General features: G+C 42.8%; 1 protein-coding gene across 1 annotated transcript in view; it reads left to right on the plus strand.

The window, feature by feature from the left end:
- Positions 1–15,784, plus strand: part of ERBB4 (erb-b2 receptor tyrosine kinase 4) — a 1,004,693-nt gene that overhangs the window by 686,772 nt on the left and 302,137 nt on the right. Inside the window, exons 5-9 of the mRNA XM_066575628.1 lie at positions 23–88; positions 5,700–5,818; positions 9,310–9,451; positions 10,686–10,799; positions 13,373–13,499. Coding sequence (XP_066431725.1) covers positions 23–88; positions 5,700–5,818; positions 9,310–9,451; positions 10,686–10,799; positions 13,373–13,499 — 568 coding nt within the window. The remainder of the gene's footprint in view (positions 1–22; positions 89–5,699; positions 5,819–9,309; positions 9,452–10,685; positions 10,800–13,372; positions 13,500–15,784) is intronic.

Raw genomic sequence — 15,784 nt, forward strand, 5'->3', positions numbered from 1 at the left:
TATTTTGTTTTATTGCTCTCAGGTGGTAAATGTCCAAAGGCTTGTCCTGAGCACTGTTGGGGTCCATCTGAGAATCAATGCCAGAGGCGTAAGTTACTTATTTTTGGTTATATTACTCTTTTTGTTCATTGTATTTATAAAGGGATACCCATACACATATAAAGGGTTACCCATACACTTATAAAGCGATACCCATACACTTATAAAGGGATACCCATACAATAATAGAGGGATACCCATACCCTTATAAAGGGATACCCATACACCTATAAAGGGATACCCATACAATAATAGAGGGATACCCATACCCTTATAAAGGGATACCCATACACCTATAAAGGGTTACCCATACAATAATAGAGGGATACCCATACCCTTATAAAGGGATACCCATACACATCTTATAATACACTTTCTAACTATGGAAAAGGATGGCTTTAGATGGCAGTCAAACAAAAGGATTTATGTAAAACTATGAACGGACATTCAACTTGCTGTTGCAGTAAGCTTTACCCAATTCTTCAGCATTGCATTTCCTAAATTCATTGACGAGTTTTAAAAAACTGTGTTGCAGACAATCACAATAGGGAGTGGAACTGTAATGGCATCTCTGTCAGCCTAGTCCATGACCACACCTTGGGCGCTGTTGACTGCCTAAGTTGACTGCAAAAGTTTACTTGGGTGTCTTCTATTAGGAATCCCTCAGTGTTTATTGTACGCTTCTTCTCTTCTCTGCTTCAATATTGCAGCATGGACTGATTGGCCGAAAGGGATGTGTTTCCATAGCCTGCCAATCAGCCATGACTGGTTTGCATTTATTCCAGCCTCAGCCCTGAATGGTTGTCGGTTATTTTGCTGTGTGCATGCATGTTGTACAGATGTTTGTCTGGTGTTGTTTCTGTTTGGTCCAAGTCCTGTCCTGTTGAGACACCTGTGTTATGGTGATGGAACGCCTGAGTTCTGTCTTGCTTGCTCCACCCATCTGGTGGTAGCTGGATGCCTGAGTCTAGTCCTTTAGGCCTCATGTCCATGAGTAAAATAACATTTAAAATCCAGAGCAGATCACCCGCATGCGTGATCCGCATCCCATGGGGATGCATTGGACACCCGCAGGTAATTAAATACCTGGGGATGTCATTTTCCCTTGAGGCGCGGATTGCGTGTGCAGAAAAACACCTGCAGCATGCTCTATTTTAGTGTGGGTCTCCCGCGGGGATGGCTCCCGCAGGCTTCTATTGAAGCCTATGGAAGCCGTCCGGATCCGCGGCAAACAAGCAGCTTAATTTCTGCTCTCCGGCGCGGGGGCGTGGGAGAGCAGGAGTTAAAAAAAAAAAAAAAAATAGAGTGCACGGCACATGAGCACGGCACGCTGCCGGCGTGCCGAGCACATCCGCCGGGCTGAAGAAAGATGATCCAGGCGCGACAGAGGGACGGACAGGAAAGTAATTCTTCTTTTTAGGCCTCATGTCCACGGGAAAGGAGGGACCCGCTGCGGGATTCTGCATGAAGAATCTGCGACGGGCCTGATTTTCCCTGTGGACATGAGGCTTTATGTTTTCTCTTTCTGATGGTGGTTAAACATCTGAGGCAGGGGTGTAGCTAAAGGCTCATGGGCCAGAGTGGAGAAGGTTATCTTGGGGCCCCCTAACTTCTCTTAACCTCTTAAAACAGAAGCGTAACTTGAAGCTTCTGAACCCCAATGCAAAACCTGTAACAGGGCCCCCAACTATAATGCTTTAATTATAGTACTGGGCTCCCTACATGGAGAACAGAGGCCCTATGGGCCCCCTAAGGCTTCTGGGCCTGGGTGAAACCGCATCACCTGCATCCCCTGGAGTTACCCCAGTGATCTGAGGTATATGTCTTGTCTAAATCCCCTCCATTCATTAATGGATACCTGAATCCCTTCCGTTTGTGGTGTGAGTATACCTAAACCATGTCTTGTTTGTTATGTCTGGTGTGGCTGTGGTCTCCTGTCTGTTATATGCCTGTTCCTAGCCCTGTTAGTATTTCCATCTATTTTTTGTCCTTCCCTATCCTCAATCTAGGAGCAATCTAGGTTCCCTAGTTATGAGATGTGGTCCCATATATAGCGTACTTACATCCAAGGGGGTAGGGAGGCACCAAATTTTCATTCCCTCATCACTAGAAAAAGACCCAAATCATGGAGAAGTAGATGTCATGTGATGTGCATTTCAAAGGAGGCACATTTTGGAGGAGATACCAAGGAGATACAATTACCTTGTAACCCTATGATTTGTTTTTTTTCTTAGTGATATGAGGATAAAGATTAGTTTCCCCCATCCCTCTTTTAATGTTATTATGCTACATATGGGACTTCAGAAGTTAATTCTCAATATTCCTGCTTCAACACTCCTCTTTTACTGTTTGGATACTATTCTCTTCACCGTTTGGGTCGAGAGCTGGTGGCACTCCAGGATTCTATGGACCCTTTTGACTGGCGCTATTTATTACTTAATTCTCATGTGGATAATGGTGTGACACCATCTGGTGTCACACAGTACTACACCTGATATTATAGCTTTAGCATTCCTTCTTGCATTAAGTATTGGGCTTATGCTTTCCAAATTCTGTGTTCACCCTGCTTTTAGGCAAGGTCCTCCGAACCAATGTTGGTTAGGAATAGCATTCCCATCATAGTTACATCCTGCCCAAATGTAACTAACTGGTTGGCAACCCTTGGTACAATTATAATAGTGGCATAAAGGCTTGTTAGCCAGCTTACCCCAAAAACAGACTTCTAAAATGGCTAAATAGAATTGTTACGTTAGCAAATAGACAGAAGAATACATCTCAAGCGCTTCCTCTTTTCTTCTATGGTATTTGCACACATACTAAGGGGGAAATTGTATGAAATGTAAATTCATGGCTTGCATCAAATTTTTCCCCGATGTGTCTAACAACGGCAATCATTAGAACTATAGGCCGGTTCTTTGAACTGAACTATGTGCAGCGCTATAACAGTGCGGGGATAAATAATACAATATGAAATTATGATTCTACTGTTAGAGACTCAAGCAGAATACTGAGCAGGCAGCACCTGTTACATCTCTTGTGAGCATCGCTCAGAGAATTCAAGCCGTATCGTTAATATCCAATTAAATAAGGGAACATCTAGCAGGACTTTGGTGCAAACGGCAAGAAAATAGCTGAAACAGCATCCCAAATCAATCAGAATCGCCCAGGCACTTTCACGGCACACAACATCTTTAATTAAAATCTGTGTATTGTGCTAATAACTTTGCATGTTCATAAGTCTTCCATATTGATTTAATTTGTCCACCAGCCTTGTGTTTGCTAGATCGGTGTAATGTCTGGACACCGTGTAAAATTAACAGAAACATTTCACTGAAAATGGGGCTGATTCCCCTAGGCTCATCCGTGCAGAATTGGGATTTTCATTGTAGTGTGATCGCCTGCATTCTTCATCGTGCAGTGGGGCATCACAAGACTAATTATTATTCTGGATGAGTTGCATAGACTATATTTGCCATTCTTGTTTGAGTTCCATTAAGAATCTAAGTTCCTGGTCTGTGAAATGGATGTAAATGGTATATGGATAAATGCTTAATTCTGCTTTGCGAGACAAATAATGATACTGCTCAATGTTATTGGTAATCAAGCATACATAAAATAGAAATAACTACTCCAGTCCTAAAATAGGCCATTCTATAAGATGCGTGTTCAAGGTCTATGTACAAGATGTGAAGTAAGGGGGTTATCCAATAAAGACAACCTCTTCTCTAAAGAGGTTAGATGATTGCTGGGGTCCAGGCTCTGGATTGATAAACTGTTAACACCAGAGAAAGCTATGGGGGTTAATTTCCCTGTAGTAAAATGTTTTGTAGTATCACATGCCAGCCATTAAAATGAATGACCAACTTTGTAATACATGGAGGACATACTGGGGTTCCACGTGGGGGTAACACCTGCTATGGTATCCATATGTAGTAATAATATAGTAGTGTTGAGGGAACCAAACCACTAGAACCGTGTTTCAGGACAAATTTTACTAGAAGTTTGGTTTCGGCACAAATCTGAATCCAGCCTTTAGCAAAGCTCTACCTCAAGCAATGTTCTAGTTGTTCAGTTCGCTCCATACTAGTCCTGAACACTGGGGTATAACACTGGCTTAGAGCCATAAAAGCCTTGGATAACACTCTCCAGGGCTCTTATTGCTCATAGACAGTGTAATATACCAGTTTTAAGGGATTTGGTTAACTTCCATTTTGGTTCAAACTTATTCAGACCCAAGCAAACTTTTTGCAAAAGTTCGGCCGAGCAGCTGAACCAAGGTTTTCAAAAGTTCGCTCATCACTACCTAATAGGGCACACATTCCGGGGTCATCTTTATAGGAAAACTGTTTTAAGTCCTTAAGGATGCAGACTCTTTGGACCTAAAGACACAGCAATTTTGGGGGATTTTCATTTCCACTTTTCAAAAGCTAAAACTTTTTGATTTTTCCATCAACATAGATATATGAGGGCCTGTTCATTGCATGGCAAGCAGTAGTCTTTATTGGTACCATTTTGGGGTGCATAGAATGTATTGCATAACGTTTAGTAATTTTTTTTGGTGGGGTGCGGGGTGTAGAAACAAGACCAACGATGTCACAGAGAGAGCTCTCTCTCTCTGTAAACACCATACATGCTGCTATCAACATTGGTCATGACATGGGAGGGGTTAACAGTGCGTATTGATGTTCTCGTTAATCCCTGCCATTGCAGCAGGGCACAAACTGTCAGTCATGCTGCAGGTGGTGCAGGCTCAGCTCCTGAGCCCCCATCATTTATATATCATAAATGTATGGTATTACCCGGGAACCCCTTCCCACCCATGACGTGCAAATATGTTATGGGGCAGAAAAGAGTTAAAGAGGCTGTCTCACCAAGCCTTTTAGATGACACATGTCTGATTGCTGGGAACCCAACTACTGGTGCTACCCTGCATCACAAGAATGGCACACAGTCCCCTAAGTGATTAGAGCGGTGGTGAGCATGGTGACCACTGCTCCATTCACTTCTATGGGACTAAGGGAGATGGATGAGTTTGGTTTGAATGAATCCAAACCATTCTATTTCCATAGAAATTAAAGGTTTCCCCTACTAGTGTAATGCATTTATAGTGCTGGTTCCACAGATTTGTATGCCGGCCTGGAAGGTCTTTATATTAGGCGTTGTGCAGTAATCTGAGATTGACAACCTATAATTTTAGTCTACTGAGTATGTGCATGCATTTGAAGTATGTGCTTGAGATCAAAGGGCTCTAAATAGAGATGAGCGAACGTACTCTTTTCGGGTGTTTTTGCACTCAAGCACCGCTTTTTTCGAGTAACTGACTACTCGGACAAATAGATTCGGGGGGGGGGGGGGCGCCGGGGGTGAGCGGGGGGTTGCAGAGGGGAATGGGGGGGGGGAAGAGAGAGCTCCTGTTCCCCCCTGTTCCCCACTGCTACCCTCGCTCCACCACGCCGCTCCCCGGCGCCCCGGATCTTTTAGTCCGAGTAGTGAGTTACTCGGAAAAAGCGGTGCTTGAGTGCAAAAACACCCGAACCGAGTACGTTCGCTCATCTCTAGCTCTAAACATTGGAGTATGTAATGCGTCATTAAATAAGTGCTGTATATGGTCTTTATATCTTCTTGATCGTGTGCTTACATGTATCTTTCTTCCCCTCCAGTGACGAAAGTCGTGTGCGCTGAGCAGTGCGATGGCCGCTGCTATGGACCATATGTTAGTAATTGCTGTCACCGGGAATGTGCTGGAGGCTGCTCAGGACCTAAAGATACTGACTGCTTTGTATGTTGTCTGTCATTTTCCTTTCCACCCACCACAAGCCTTTTTTAGCTGCGATTTAATATTCTGATACCAAATGATTTTCCCTTCACATCCATTTTTCCCTGTAAATGGAGCTGTCCCTTTACCTCTTTCACATATTCCTCCCATTCCATGTCGTATTAACCATCAGGATGCATTAGCCTTGGCAGATTTTATACGTTTTGCAAATAAGAAATTGAACGTATTTATGTGCTAATGCATTTGATTTCTGGCTTCTGAAAGAACACTGTACAGATTTAGAAATTACCATTTTGTGCAGTTTCCAAATCCCCACCACATGCTTCACACAAGTTTATGTGACACTCTCCAAAAATAATATTAATGGTTAAGTAATATACAGAAGGAAGTAAAACAGACTCCCGAATTCATGTTCTTCAGTCATTTATTTGCAGAATCCCATCCCCTTCCTTACCCCAGGGTGGCGCATTATTTAAGCTCTCCATTTCAAACTTGCACATTGTAGGCGCTGTTCGTGTTCATGACATGCATGACACATATGACGCTAATTTCTGGCGTGGATAGTTAACCCTTTCCAATCCAATGTCTCATGTCTGAAGACATTATGATTTAGGGCTGTACGGCTCCGATGTTGCAAGACATCCATCGGGGTTCTCTTACTGTATATTGCCAGCCTCTCTGCTGTCGGAGCCTATACAAAGTGTCACCTCATGCAGTACTGGCTTTAGCCAGCAGATAGTGCTGTTGTATAATGTCAGAAAAAGGGTAAGACCCCTAGGAAAACCAGGATACAAATTGGATTGGAAAGGGTTAATAAATGTGTCCCAAGGCAGATTAGATAATGTTTTGGAGTAAAATAGGCTAGAAAAAAAAACAAATTCATTGATAAGTGTGGGCCGTCAATTTTCCTTGCAGCTTATTAGGAAGTGTTCACATGTAGTGAATTTGGTGTGGACCTTCCACAACAGAAAATCCGCACCAAAATCCGCATCAAATTATGTGTCAAAATTTGTACCATTAGTGCGGATTTTGACATGGATCCGCGACGGACTTTATCCCTTTCAGGGTGAAGGTCTGGATTTTGGAGCTGAGATTGATGCGGATTTTGGTGCGGAATATCTGTACCGAATTCGCTACATGTGAACACATTCTTTGGGAGTGTTTCTATGGTAACTGATATATCTAGACCAATAGGCAAACGATCGGATGTTCTATCTTTGGGGGTTCCCTCAGAATGCATCTCCCATTATTTTAAAAACCTTGCACGGCGTACGAGGTGCACACAAGTGTGATGTGATGTAAGGTTTCCCACTGAAAATAATGGGAAACACTTGCCAATCCTCCGTCACGGCTGAAAGCTTCGCCGGAGGATCGCTACTTCCCTGAAGGGATACAAAGCGTTTTTGATACTAAAATGCCTCGCATCTGCGGGGAAACCGTGCGTTCTTGAGCACAATATCGGGTTGTGTTTCACAGGCCGATATTGCCCGTGTGAAGTTAGCTTAAGGGCTTCTTGAGACGGACATGTTTGCGTGCATTTTTTTTTTTTGCGAGCACAAAATATTCAGGCACAATGCGCAAATAATAGAAACCATTGATATCAATGAATTATTTTACATGAACGATTTTTTTGTAAGCATTTCGGTCATGAGCACAAAAAATAGGTCCTATGTTTGTGTACTAAAGGGCCCCATGAATGTCTATAGTAGGTGCACAAATGTGCGGGAAAAAAACACTGCGCAAAAAACGTGGGGAAAAGAACACATCTGGACCTCATTAGACTAAATAGTCTGTTAAACCAGAGTGACTGAAAATTGCCATCCCATTGCTTTCAATGGTGCCTGCACTACTGCAGCCCTATTGAAAGCAATGGAATGAAGGCTACCACTGCAGCAATGATTTTCGGGAAAGGGCTTATATGTCAAGCCCTTCCCCGAAAATCATTGCTGCCATGGTAGCCTTCATTCCATTGCCTTCAATGGGGCTGCAGCAATGGGATAGCATCGTGGACCTCTGCCACAGCTGTGACAGCGGTGGCAGAGGTTTCCTTTATCCCAGTGGTCCCTGTGGGGATGAAGGAATCCCCTGCCATAGTTGTCACAGCTGTGTCAGAGGAGCACAATGTACTCCCCACGTTTCCAATGGGGCTAGCTCTGGCCCGATTGAAAACAATGGGCAATATCACAGATTCTTTTTTGCGATGCGAGGTTACAGTGAAACATCACTAATGAGAATGAAACCATTGAACATTATTGGTTTCATTATCATGCGTTTTCACTCACTCATCTCGTATCGCCAGTGGGTGTTCACCCTAAGGGTGCAATCTCACTTAACAGAAACCGCTTTTTCCCTGCCCAGCCGCATCTCAGTCGCAAGCAGTTTCTATTCCATGAGCTCGCACCCTAAGGACAATTAGGCTCAGTCCTCCAGAGTTTAGCTCTAAGTAATCCTCATTGGGTTACACTATACAGATCGTCTTCTGCATTTGGCCTTGCAAATTCCATAATCATCACTTTTGCAAACATGAAGCTTAAAATACTCCGTGAAGCTCAGTATTCAAACAAGAAGTACTCTACTCTGATTATTGCACATGTTGAAGGTCCAAGATCCTCTGAACACGTTCCTAATCAGCCAGTGACAGGAAATCGCTGTGTTGGCCGGTTGAGAATGCCTGACCAGACATTACGTAGATCCAAGTCAGCAGATTATTGCTTCGCACTAAAAAAAAACAGCCAGAATCCCCCATTTAACAGTTACATACTGTATCCACACGTCATTGAAATGTCTACAGCTTGCGTCAACTTCACTAAAACTACGAGAGAGAGAGAAAAAACTTTTTTTTCCCGAGACTCTCAGATGAAGGGGCTGTGCGAGGAGGGTGAGAGAGCATAGTCTCCCAGGAGATATCAAACCTAGTTTCTCTCTTGTAAAAGTATAACCTCCCCCTGTGCAGATTCAATAGGAATGAATGGCAGCCCTGTTTCCTAATTGGTAGTTTCGATTCCACAGCTGGAATTTAAATGGGTGGCGTAGGAGAGCAGCAGGCCAGCCCTCCGAAGTACAGATCATTAGTGTGTTCAGTGGGAATATAGGCAACATCCGCTATTAACGGCTGTCACCGGCGGTACTCCTCAGCCGCTCCTGTCAAGCACTGTCAACAAAATATTTATTTTTGCTTGTTGCTTTTTATAAAATAAAAACAGAACTTTATAGAACATTTCCTTGCAGAGGACACTTGGCAGGAACGAACCCTCCCATCTCATTTCAATGCAAAGACTCTCTGTTCTTTCTGTCAACCGAACTCAGTGGTGCCTGGACTGAATCTTTAGACAGAGTCACAAAAAGCCACTGACAGTTGCTATATATATGTTACAGGGGAAAGAATTAACTAGTACTGTTCCTACATTGTTTGCCATGTGCAGGAATTTAGTAGAACTTCCAGAGCATCTTGGTGCCAGAGAACTTCCAAAACTTAACCAGTTGTCTCTTCTCAGGCCTGCCTGAAGTTTAATGACAGCGGCTCCTGTGTGACCCAATGTCCACAACCCAACATATACAATCCGACCGCTTTTCAACTGGAACAAAACCCTAAGGCCAAGTACACGTATGGAGCGTTCTGCGTGAACAAATGCCCACGTAAGTTATTTGCGTCTTTGTGAACAACTAATGTGGTATCTTTAAGGGTGCCTACCCACTAGCGATATTTTTTCTTGTGATGCGAGAGCGATGATTATGAAACCAATGATTTTTAATGGTTTCGTACTCATTTGCGGTTTTTACTCTCAAGCCTTGCAGCGCAGAGAAAAAAAATCTGCGATATCACTCAGTGTTTACAATGGGGCCGGCGGCAGCAGCGCCAGCCCTGTTGGAGATATAGGGAGTACTTCTGCCACAGCTGTGACTGATATGGCAGAGGATTCCTTCATTCCCGCGGGGACCGCGGGCATGAAGGAGTCCTCTGCCACAGCTGTCACAGCTCTAGCAGAAGTCTGTGATGCCATCCCATTGCTTTCAATGGGGTCGGCATTGCTGCGGCCCCTTTGAAAGCAGCGGGTTGCAGGCAACCCCTGCAGCGATGATTTTCGGGGAAAAGCTTGAAATATAAGCCCTTCCCTGAAAATCATCCCTAGCTGTAAAAAAAATGAAATACTCACCTAGAAGAGCCGTCCGGCTTTTCTCTCCGACATGGCAATCTTCTCCTGTGTTCTGGAGGCCAAGGATTGGAAAATCCCCGCCCCCAGAAAGCACTGGTCTGCATTGGCTTGTGTAAATAAGCCCTTGTTGAGTGGCCGCCATACACATTCAATAGTCAGCTAAAATCGGCAGGCTTAGTTCATGTTGCAAGGATGATTTCCATTTTTATTTTTTTTTTTACATAGAAGATCAAATGATCATATTATTATCTTTGTGTTTAAAGGGGTTGTCTCCCTTCTAGCTGTTTTGCTGCAGGAAGCAGACAGCTCTGTACATTGCGCAGTGGCCCAGATTGGTACTGCAGGCTGAGTCTTATTGAAGTGAATCGAGTACCAATCTGGGCCACTGCGCAATGTACAGAGCTGTTCAGAGCTGTTTGCTTCCTGCAGTAATACAGCTAGAAGTGATATAACCCCATTAACCCCCGAGATTTTTTGTATCATTATTGACATTTTCAGTTACAGATGAGAACTGACCATACTTACAATAATAGGGCCCGGGGTAGAATGTATCAATATGAGCTAACCAGATACAGTATCATATTGACAATTATCTTCACAGCTGAAATCCTGCTAAATGATGATAAAAAGACACAAACTAATGTCTGATTGTAAAGCTGCATCAATATAGCATGTATTGTGCTAATAAATGTATTCCTTTTCTTTCGGCTCCGTAGATAATTTTGTTGTGGATGACAGTTCCTGCGTTCGTGCCTGTCCTAGTAACAAGATGGAAGTGGAGGAAAGTGGCATCAAGATGTGCAAGCCTTGTGCTGGAATATGTCCCAAAGGTTGGTTTTACTCCTTTCAAGGGATACTTGGGAGCTGATAGGGATGGATCGCTGCAGTGTGCAGAGACTTCTGCTCAGGTTGGAGCATTATGAGCATTTTATTAGTATGGTGCAGAAATTCAGGTAATTCCAAAGGGTTCACTTACTTATTGTAACTTTATATGGAGACCGGTGCCCTATTACAGTAATGAAAAGTGTAGAAGATAAGGAGCAAGAGAGAATGATTAGAATGCTTCTCCATCGTGGTCTTCTCTTGCCAGTACAGCAACTCTATGGTTTGCATTTACTTTATCTGGCTGCATCATTTCAGGACTTGAAGACATTTTTCAGACCAATTTGATGTAAACCATTTTGGTAAAATGATGACTGATAGTCAAGCAGTTGTGAATTTACAGGAAATAAAGTATCCGTCTCTCAGTCAGAAATGATACCCTTGGGACATATAAGAACGTGGGGCTAAGCCACTGAAATTCAAGAAAAGTGTGGCACGCATGGAATAATGTTAAAGATCAAGGAGAAAATTGTCCACTCCATCCTAAAGGTGGCAAGACACCATAGATAGCTCTTAGCCAAACGCTCATTGTCTGACAGCTATTACTCCTGACACCGCCTCATACCCATGCACCATGCGGCTTGGCCAAGTGTGCATGTGTTCTCAAAGGGGAGAGAACAATAAGCTACTGCCAGAATATTCTGGCGGTGGCTTATCTCCTTTAAAACAAAGGATTTAAACATGTCTGACCCTTCTTTCCCCCAACCTCTTCCCTCAGGGAAGAGTTAGAATACCCCATATATATATATTAGATGTTTTGCTGATCCTGGCACAATCTGTAGATTTGGTTGGCATTCATCTAATGTATATGGTCACCTTAAAAGGGTTGTCTGGTTACTACTTATTTTTTAAAATTACAGCCAAATTAGTTAAAACAGTAAAACAAATGGTACTTACCTGTCTTTAGCCCCAGTGATGCAGCCACGCAGCCCCCAGTCTGTGTAGACAGCAGAAGTCACGTGAGCATTTCCTGCCAATCAGAAATGCAGCGTCACCGTTCTGAAATCCTGGCATCATGGCGCCCAAGATATAAGCGCTACAACCTCTGATGCTTGACAGGGGAAGTCAGGTGACTGCTGCCTGCTACAGACTGGGAGAATTGCAGGACTGCAGTGCTGGATTGCCAGGTCCTAGGAGGGGTAAGTACCCTTCGTTTACTGCTTCCATTCATTTGGCTCTAATTTTAGAAAGTCAATTCACAAGTGAATAACTCCTTTAGGGCCGCTCAAACAGGCTACAAAATTGCGCGATTTTACAGCGATGCGACAGGGCTACAAAACGCATGTATGTGAAACGCATGCTTTTCAATGGGTTCCTTCACATATTGTCACTGATGCTATGTATTATTGTCTTTCTGCTATTTTTTGCAGCCCACGTTTCCCTATGGAGCCTCCTTGTTTATTACATCACATAGCATGAACTTGCAATTTTCGCATCATGGGATACATTTTTACCATAACTCCTATGAACTTTCTCATGAGAAAATCGTGCGAGAAAATCGTGGCCAGCAGCGACGCGATGTGAGATTTTTCATAAGAAAAAGCATCGCTGATGCTACAAAATTGTGGGAACAAAGCTGCGATATCGCATCAGTTTTCTAGTAGCGATATCGCTGTCGCCCGTGTGAAAGAGGCCTAAAGGGAATGAGTCATCAGAAAATGACCTGTTATATAAATTACATTTTTGTGTTAAACAATTTTTGGTGATTTTTGTTGTAACTTTTGGGAACAACCTATGCTTCAAAAAAATTCCTGAAATTCTAAATGTTTTACACTCATCGCAGAGCCTACTAATAGGCTGATACTTCCTGATCTGTAGAGAAAAGCTTGCAGTAGTCATCTGACTAACATCACAGGCAGGATTACACTGAAAGGTAACACCTACCCGATTCCCCTGAAAATAAAACATAGTCCAAAAACAAGCCCTAGCATGATTTTTTAGGATTTTTGAGGATGCAGAATGATTTTTCAGGGGTATATGTAGATAATACAGGATTAACCATTCACATATCTACACCCCCCTCCCTCTACAATGCCCTCTGCACAGGTCACAGAGCACGTCTAGAACAGTCTTCAATACAAGTTAATGGGTCCCCTCCTGTCCATTGTGTGATTGGTCCAGTAAGCTGCTGTAAAGCATATCTTCTAAATGCTGTTAAATGTAGCTCAGAGAAGATGGCCGCCCCCATTGTCATCTACAGACAACAGAATTAAAAAATTCTACAATCAGAAAATAAATACAGATTCAAAAATGGACAATGATTACCTAGTTTTAATTCATTTAAAAAAATGGTGATATAGTTTCTTCAAGTTTACCGCTCTACAGCCTGACAATGCCTCAGATTGGCAAACTAAAGGAAGACTATTACATTATATGGTTTGGTTGACAAGGTGCTTCTCAGCTGAAGGGCAGTTCTCAGTGGGGTGATGTTATAAACAGGGAGCTATATGTTCTATGCAGGCTATATAATTCAGTATTATAGCGCTATTGTGATTTTGATACATGACTCTATTCTCTCCAGTATGTGACGGTATTGGGACAGGATCCCTGAAAACCTCCCAGAATGTGGATTCGAACAACATTGACAAGTTTACAAACTGCACCAAGATCAATGGGAATCTCCTGTTCCTAGTTACTGGTATTGATGGGTAAGTATGAGGCCACCACTCTTTAATGGCTTACCAGTTATTTACAGCTGCTTATGTCATCAATTCATACAAGTCCAATATGTCCAACAGAGGCCATATTGTAGCACTAGATGTTTGGAAAAATGGCTGCAAATGTTTTAAGAACTTATTATTTTAATTGGCAAGGACTTCAGGATAAACTACATTTTTAGTGAACCAACTTCCTTCAGAGCGTATCCCTTGAACTGTTCACCATCCATGGCTTGGTATTCCACGTTTTGGGGACATGGCAACAGTCAAACTGATAAGAACTTGATACAAATGTCGCTTAGCAACACCAGACTCTCCCTAGTGGCGCTGTTGGCTGAAGCATGACTGTGCCGCTAGACTTAGTATAGGAACTTTGACCTGGCCTGACGGTCACTCAATGTATCAAACTCAAATTTTATGATTTAATGGTGGTGGTGAGGATGTACCAAATCTAATGACACCAAAATCATTCACCAAAGGTCATGCAAAGGAGTCAACGTGTGGTGCAAGAAAAAGCCCATAGGCTTTTATATTAACTTTAGGGAGTAATTTGTTAAGACCTGCATTTCATGTGCCAATCTTAAAGGGATTTTTCAATGCAGATACAATTATTGACCTATTCTAGTTGATCGGTTGGGGTCAAAATCCACACCTTCACCCTTTTAACTGAAGGGGAAGAAGTTGCTGTGGATCTGCCTTAAAATTACTGGTACAGATTTTTCCACTTGGGACCCCAGCTGATTAGCTGATTGAGTGCACGCTGTCAGTGCTACAATACACAGGGGTCGGAGAGCAAACAGTTGCTCTGACCCTTATGTAGTGGCAGGCACTTGTAACTGCAAGCACAACTCTCATTGACTATATAGGGAGTTGTACCAGCAATTACTGCCAGTAACTACACAGGGGTTGGAGCACAAGCTTCTGTTCCAACCCCTGTATATTGTGGCACTGACAATGGGCCGGAGTCCCGAGCAGTGCATCCCAGCCGTTCAACTTTTGAGGACGTATCTTGAGGATAGGTTATCAGTAGTATTCACTTGGAAAACATTTTTAATATGAACCCCATTGGAGGAAGATGGGACAAATGTAATAAGAGGAGCACACCTATTGATACATTTGGTGCAAATTTCCCCATTTGTGCGGCAAAAAAAAATCTACACCAGTTGCTGTATGAGTTGGACTAGATTTCTGGTATAGCGTATGCTGGTCTATGATGTAAGTTATAGTGAATCTGTTGAGCTGGGTTGGCCATATCACTCCTATAAAGCTACAGTCTACTTTCTTAAAAGGTGCCATGAATGGCATAGAAGTGAAAACGTTGTAACGTTTTGCACAAAAAAGGTATATACCAAAATGTGTGCCATTTTCTCCATATTTTTCTGTGATGAATTCTACCCTTAGTCTTTAGGTGGGAGTTTCTATTGCTCGTCTGATCACAAATGTTACAATATATCTCATTTGAACAAGAACTTAGAATATTTCACAACTAAATTCTACATTGATATACAAAGCTAAATTCAGAATTCTGTTGGTTGGCCTAATGCTACCAAAGGACAGAACACTGTGGGAGTTTTTAACATGACAGCTACGCAAATGGAGCCAAGCTGATAGATGTAATGTCTGACTAATAAGTGGAGATGAACTGCAGCTTCTAAATACATCCAGCAAGATTATGAAAGTAGAATTATAGAATGGTAGAGTTGGAAGGGACCTCCAAGGTCATCGGGTCCAACCCCCTGCTTAGTGCAGGATTCATTACATCATCCCAGAGAGATATTTGTCCAGTCTTTGTTTGAACACTTACATTGAAGGAGAACTCACCACCTCCTTTGGCAGACTGTTCCACTCATTGATCACCCTCACTGTCAGAAAGTTTTTTTTTTATATCTAATATGTTTCTCCTCCCTTTCAGTTTCATCCCATTGCTTCTGGTCTTTCCATGTGCAAATGAGAATAGGGCTGATCCCTCTGCACTGTGACAGCCCTTCGGATATTTGTAGACAGCTATTAAGTCTCTTTAACCATTCCTCATAGCACATGATTTGCAGACCTCTCATCATCCTGGTAACTCTTCTCTGAACTTGCTCCAGTTTGTCTATGTCTTTTTTAAAGTGGGGTGCCCAGAACTGGACACAGTATTCCAGATGAGGTCTGACTAAGGAAGAGTAGGGGGGATAATTACCTCACGTGATCTAGACTCTATGCTTCTCTTAATACGTCCCAGAATTGTGTTTGCCTTTTTGGCTATTGCATCACATTGTTGACTCATGTTCAGT

Source organism: Eleutherodactylus coqui, chromosome 8 (assembly GCF_035609145.1).
Source record: "Eleutherodactylus coqui strain aEleCoq1 chromosome 8, aEleCoq1.hap1, whole genome shotgun sequence".
NCBI lineage: Eukaryota > Metazoa > Chordata > Amphibia > Anura > Eleutherodactylidae > Eleutherodactylus > Eleutherodactylus coqui.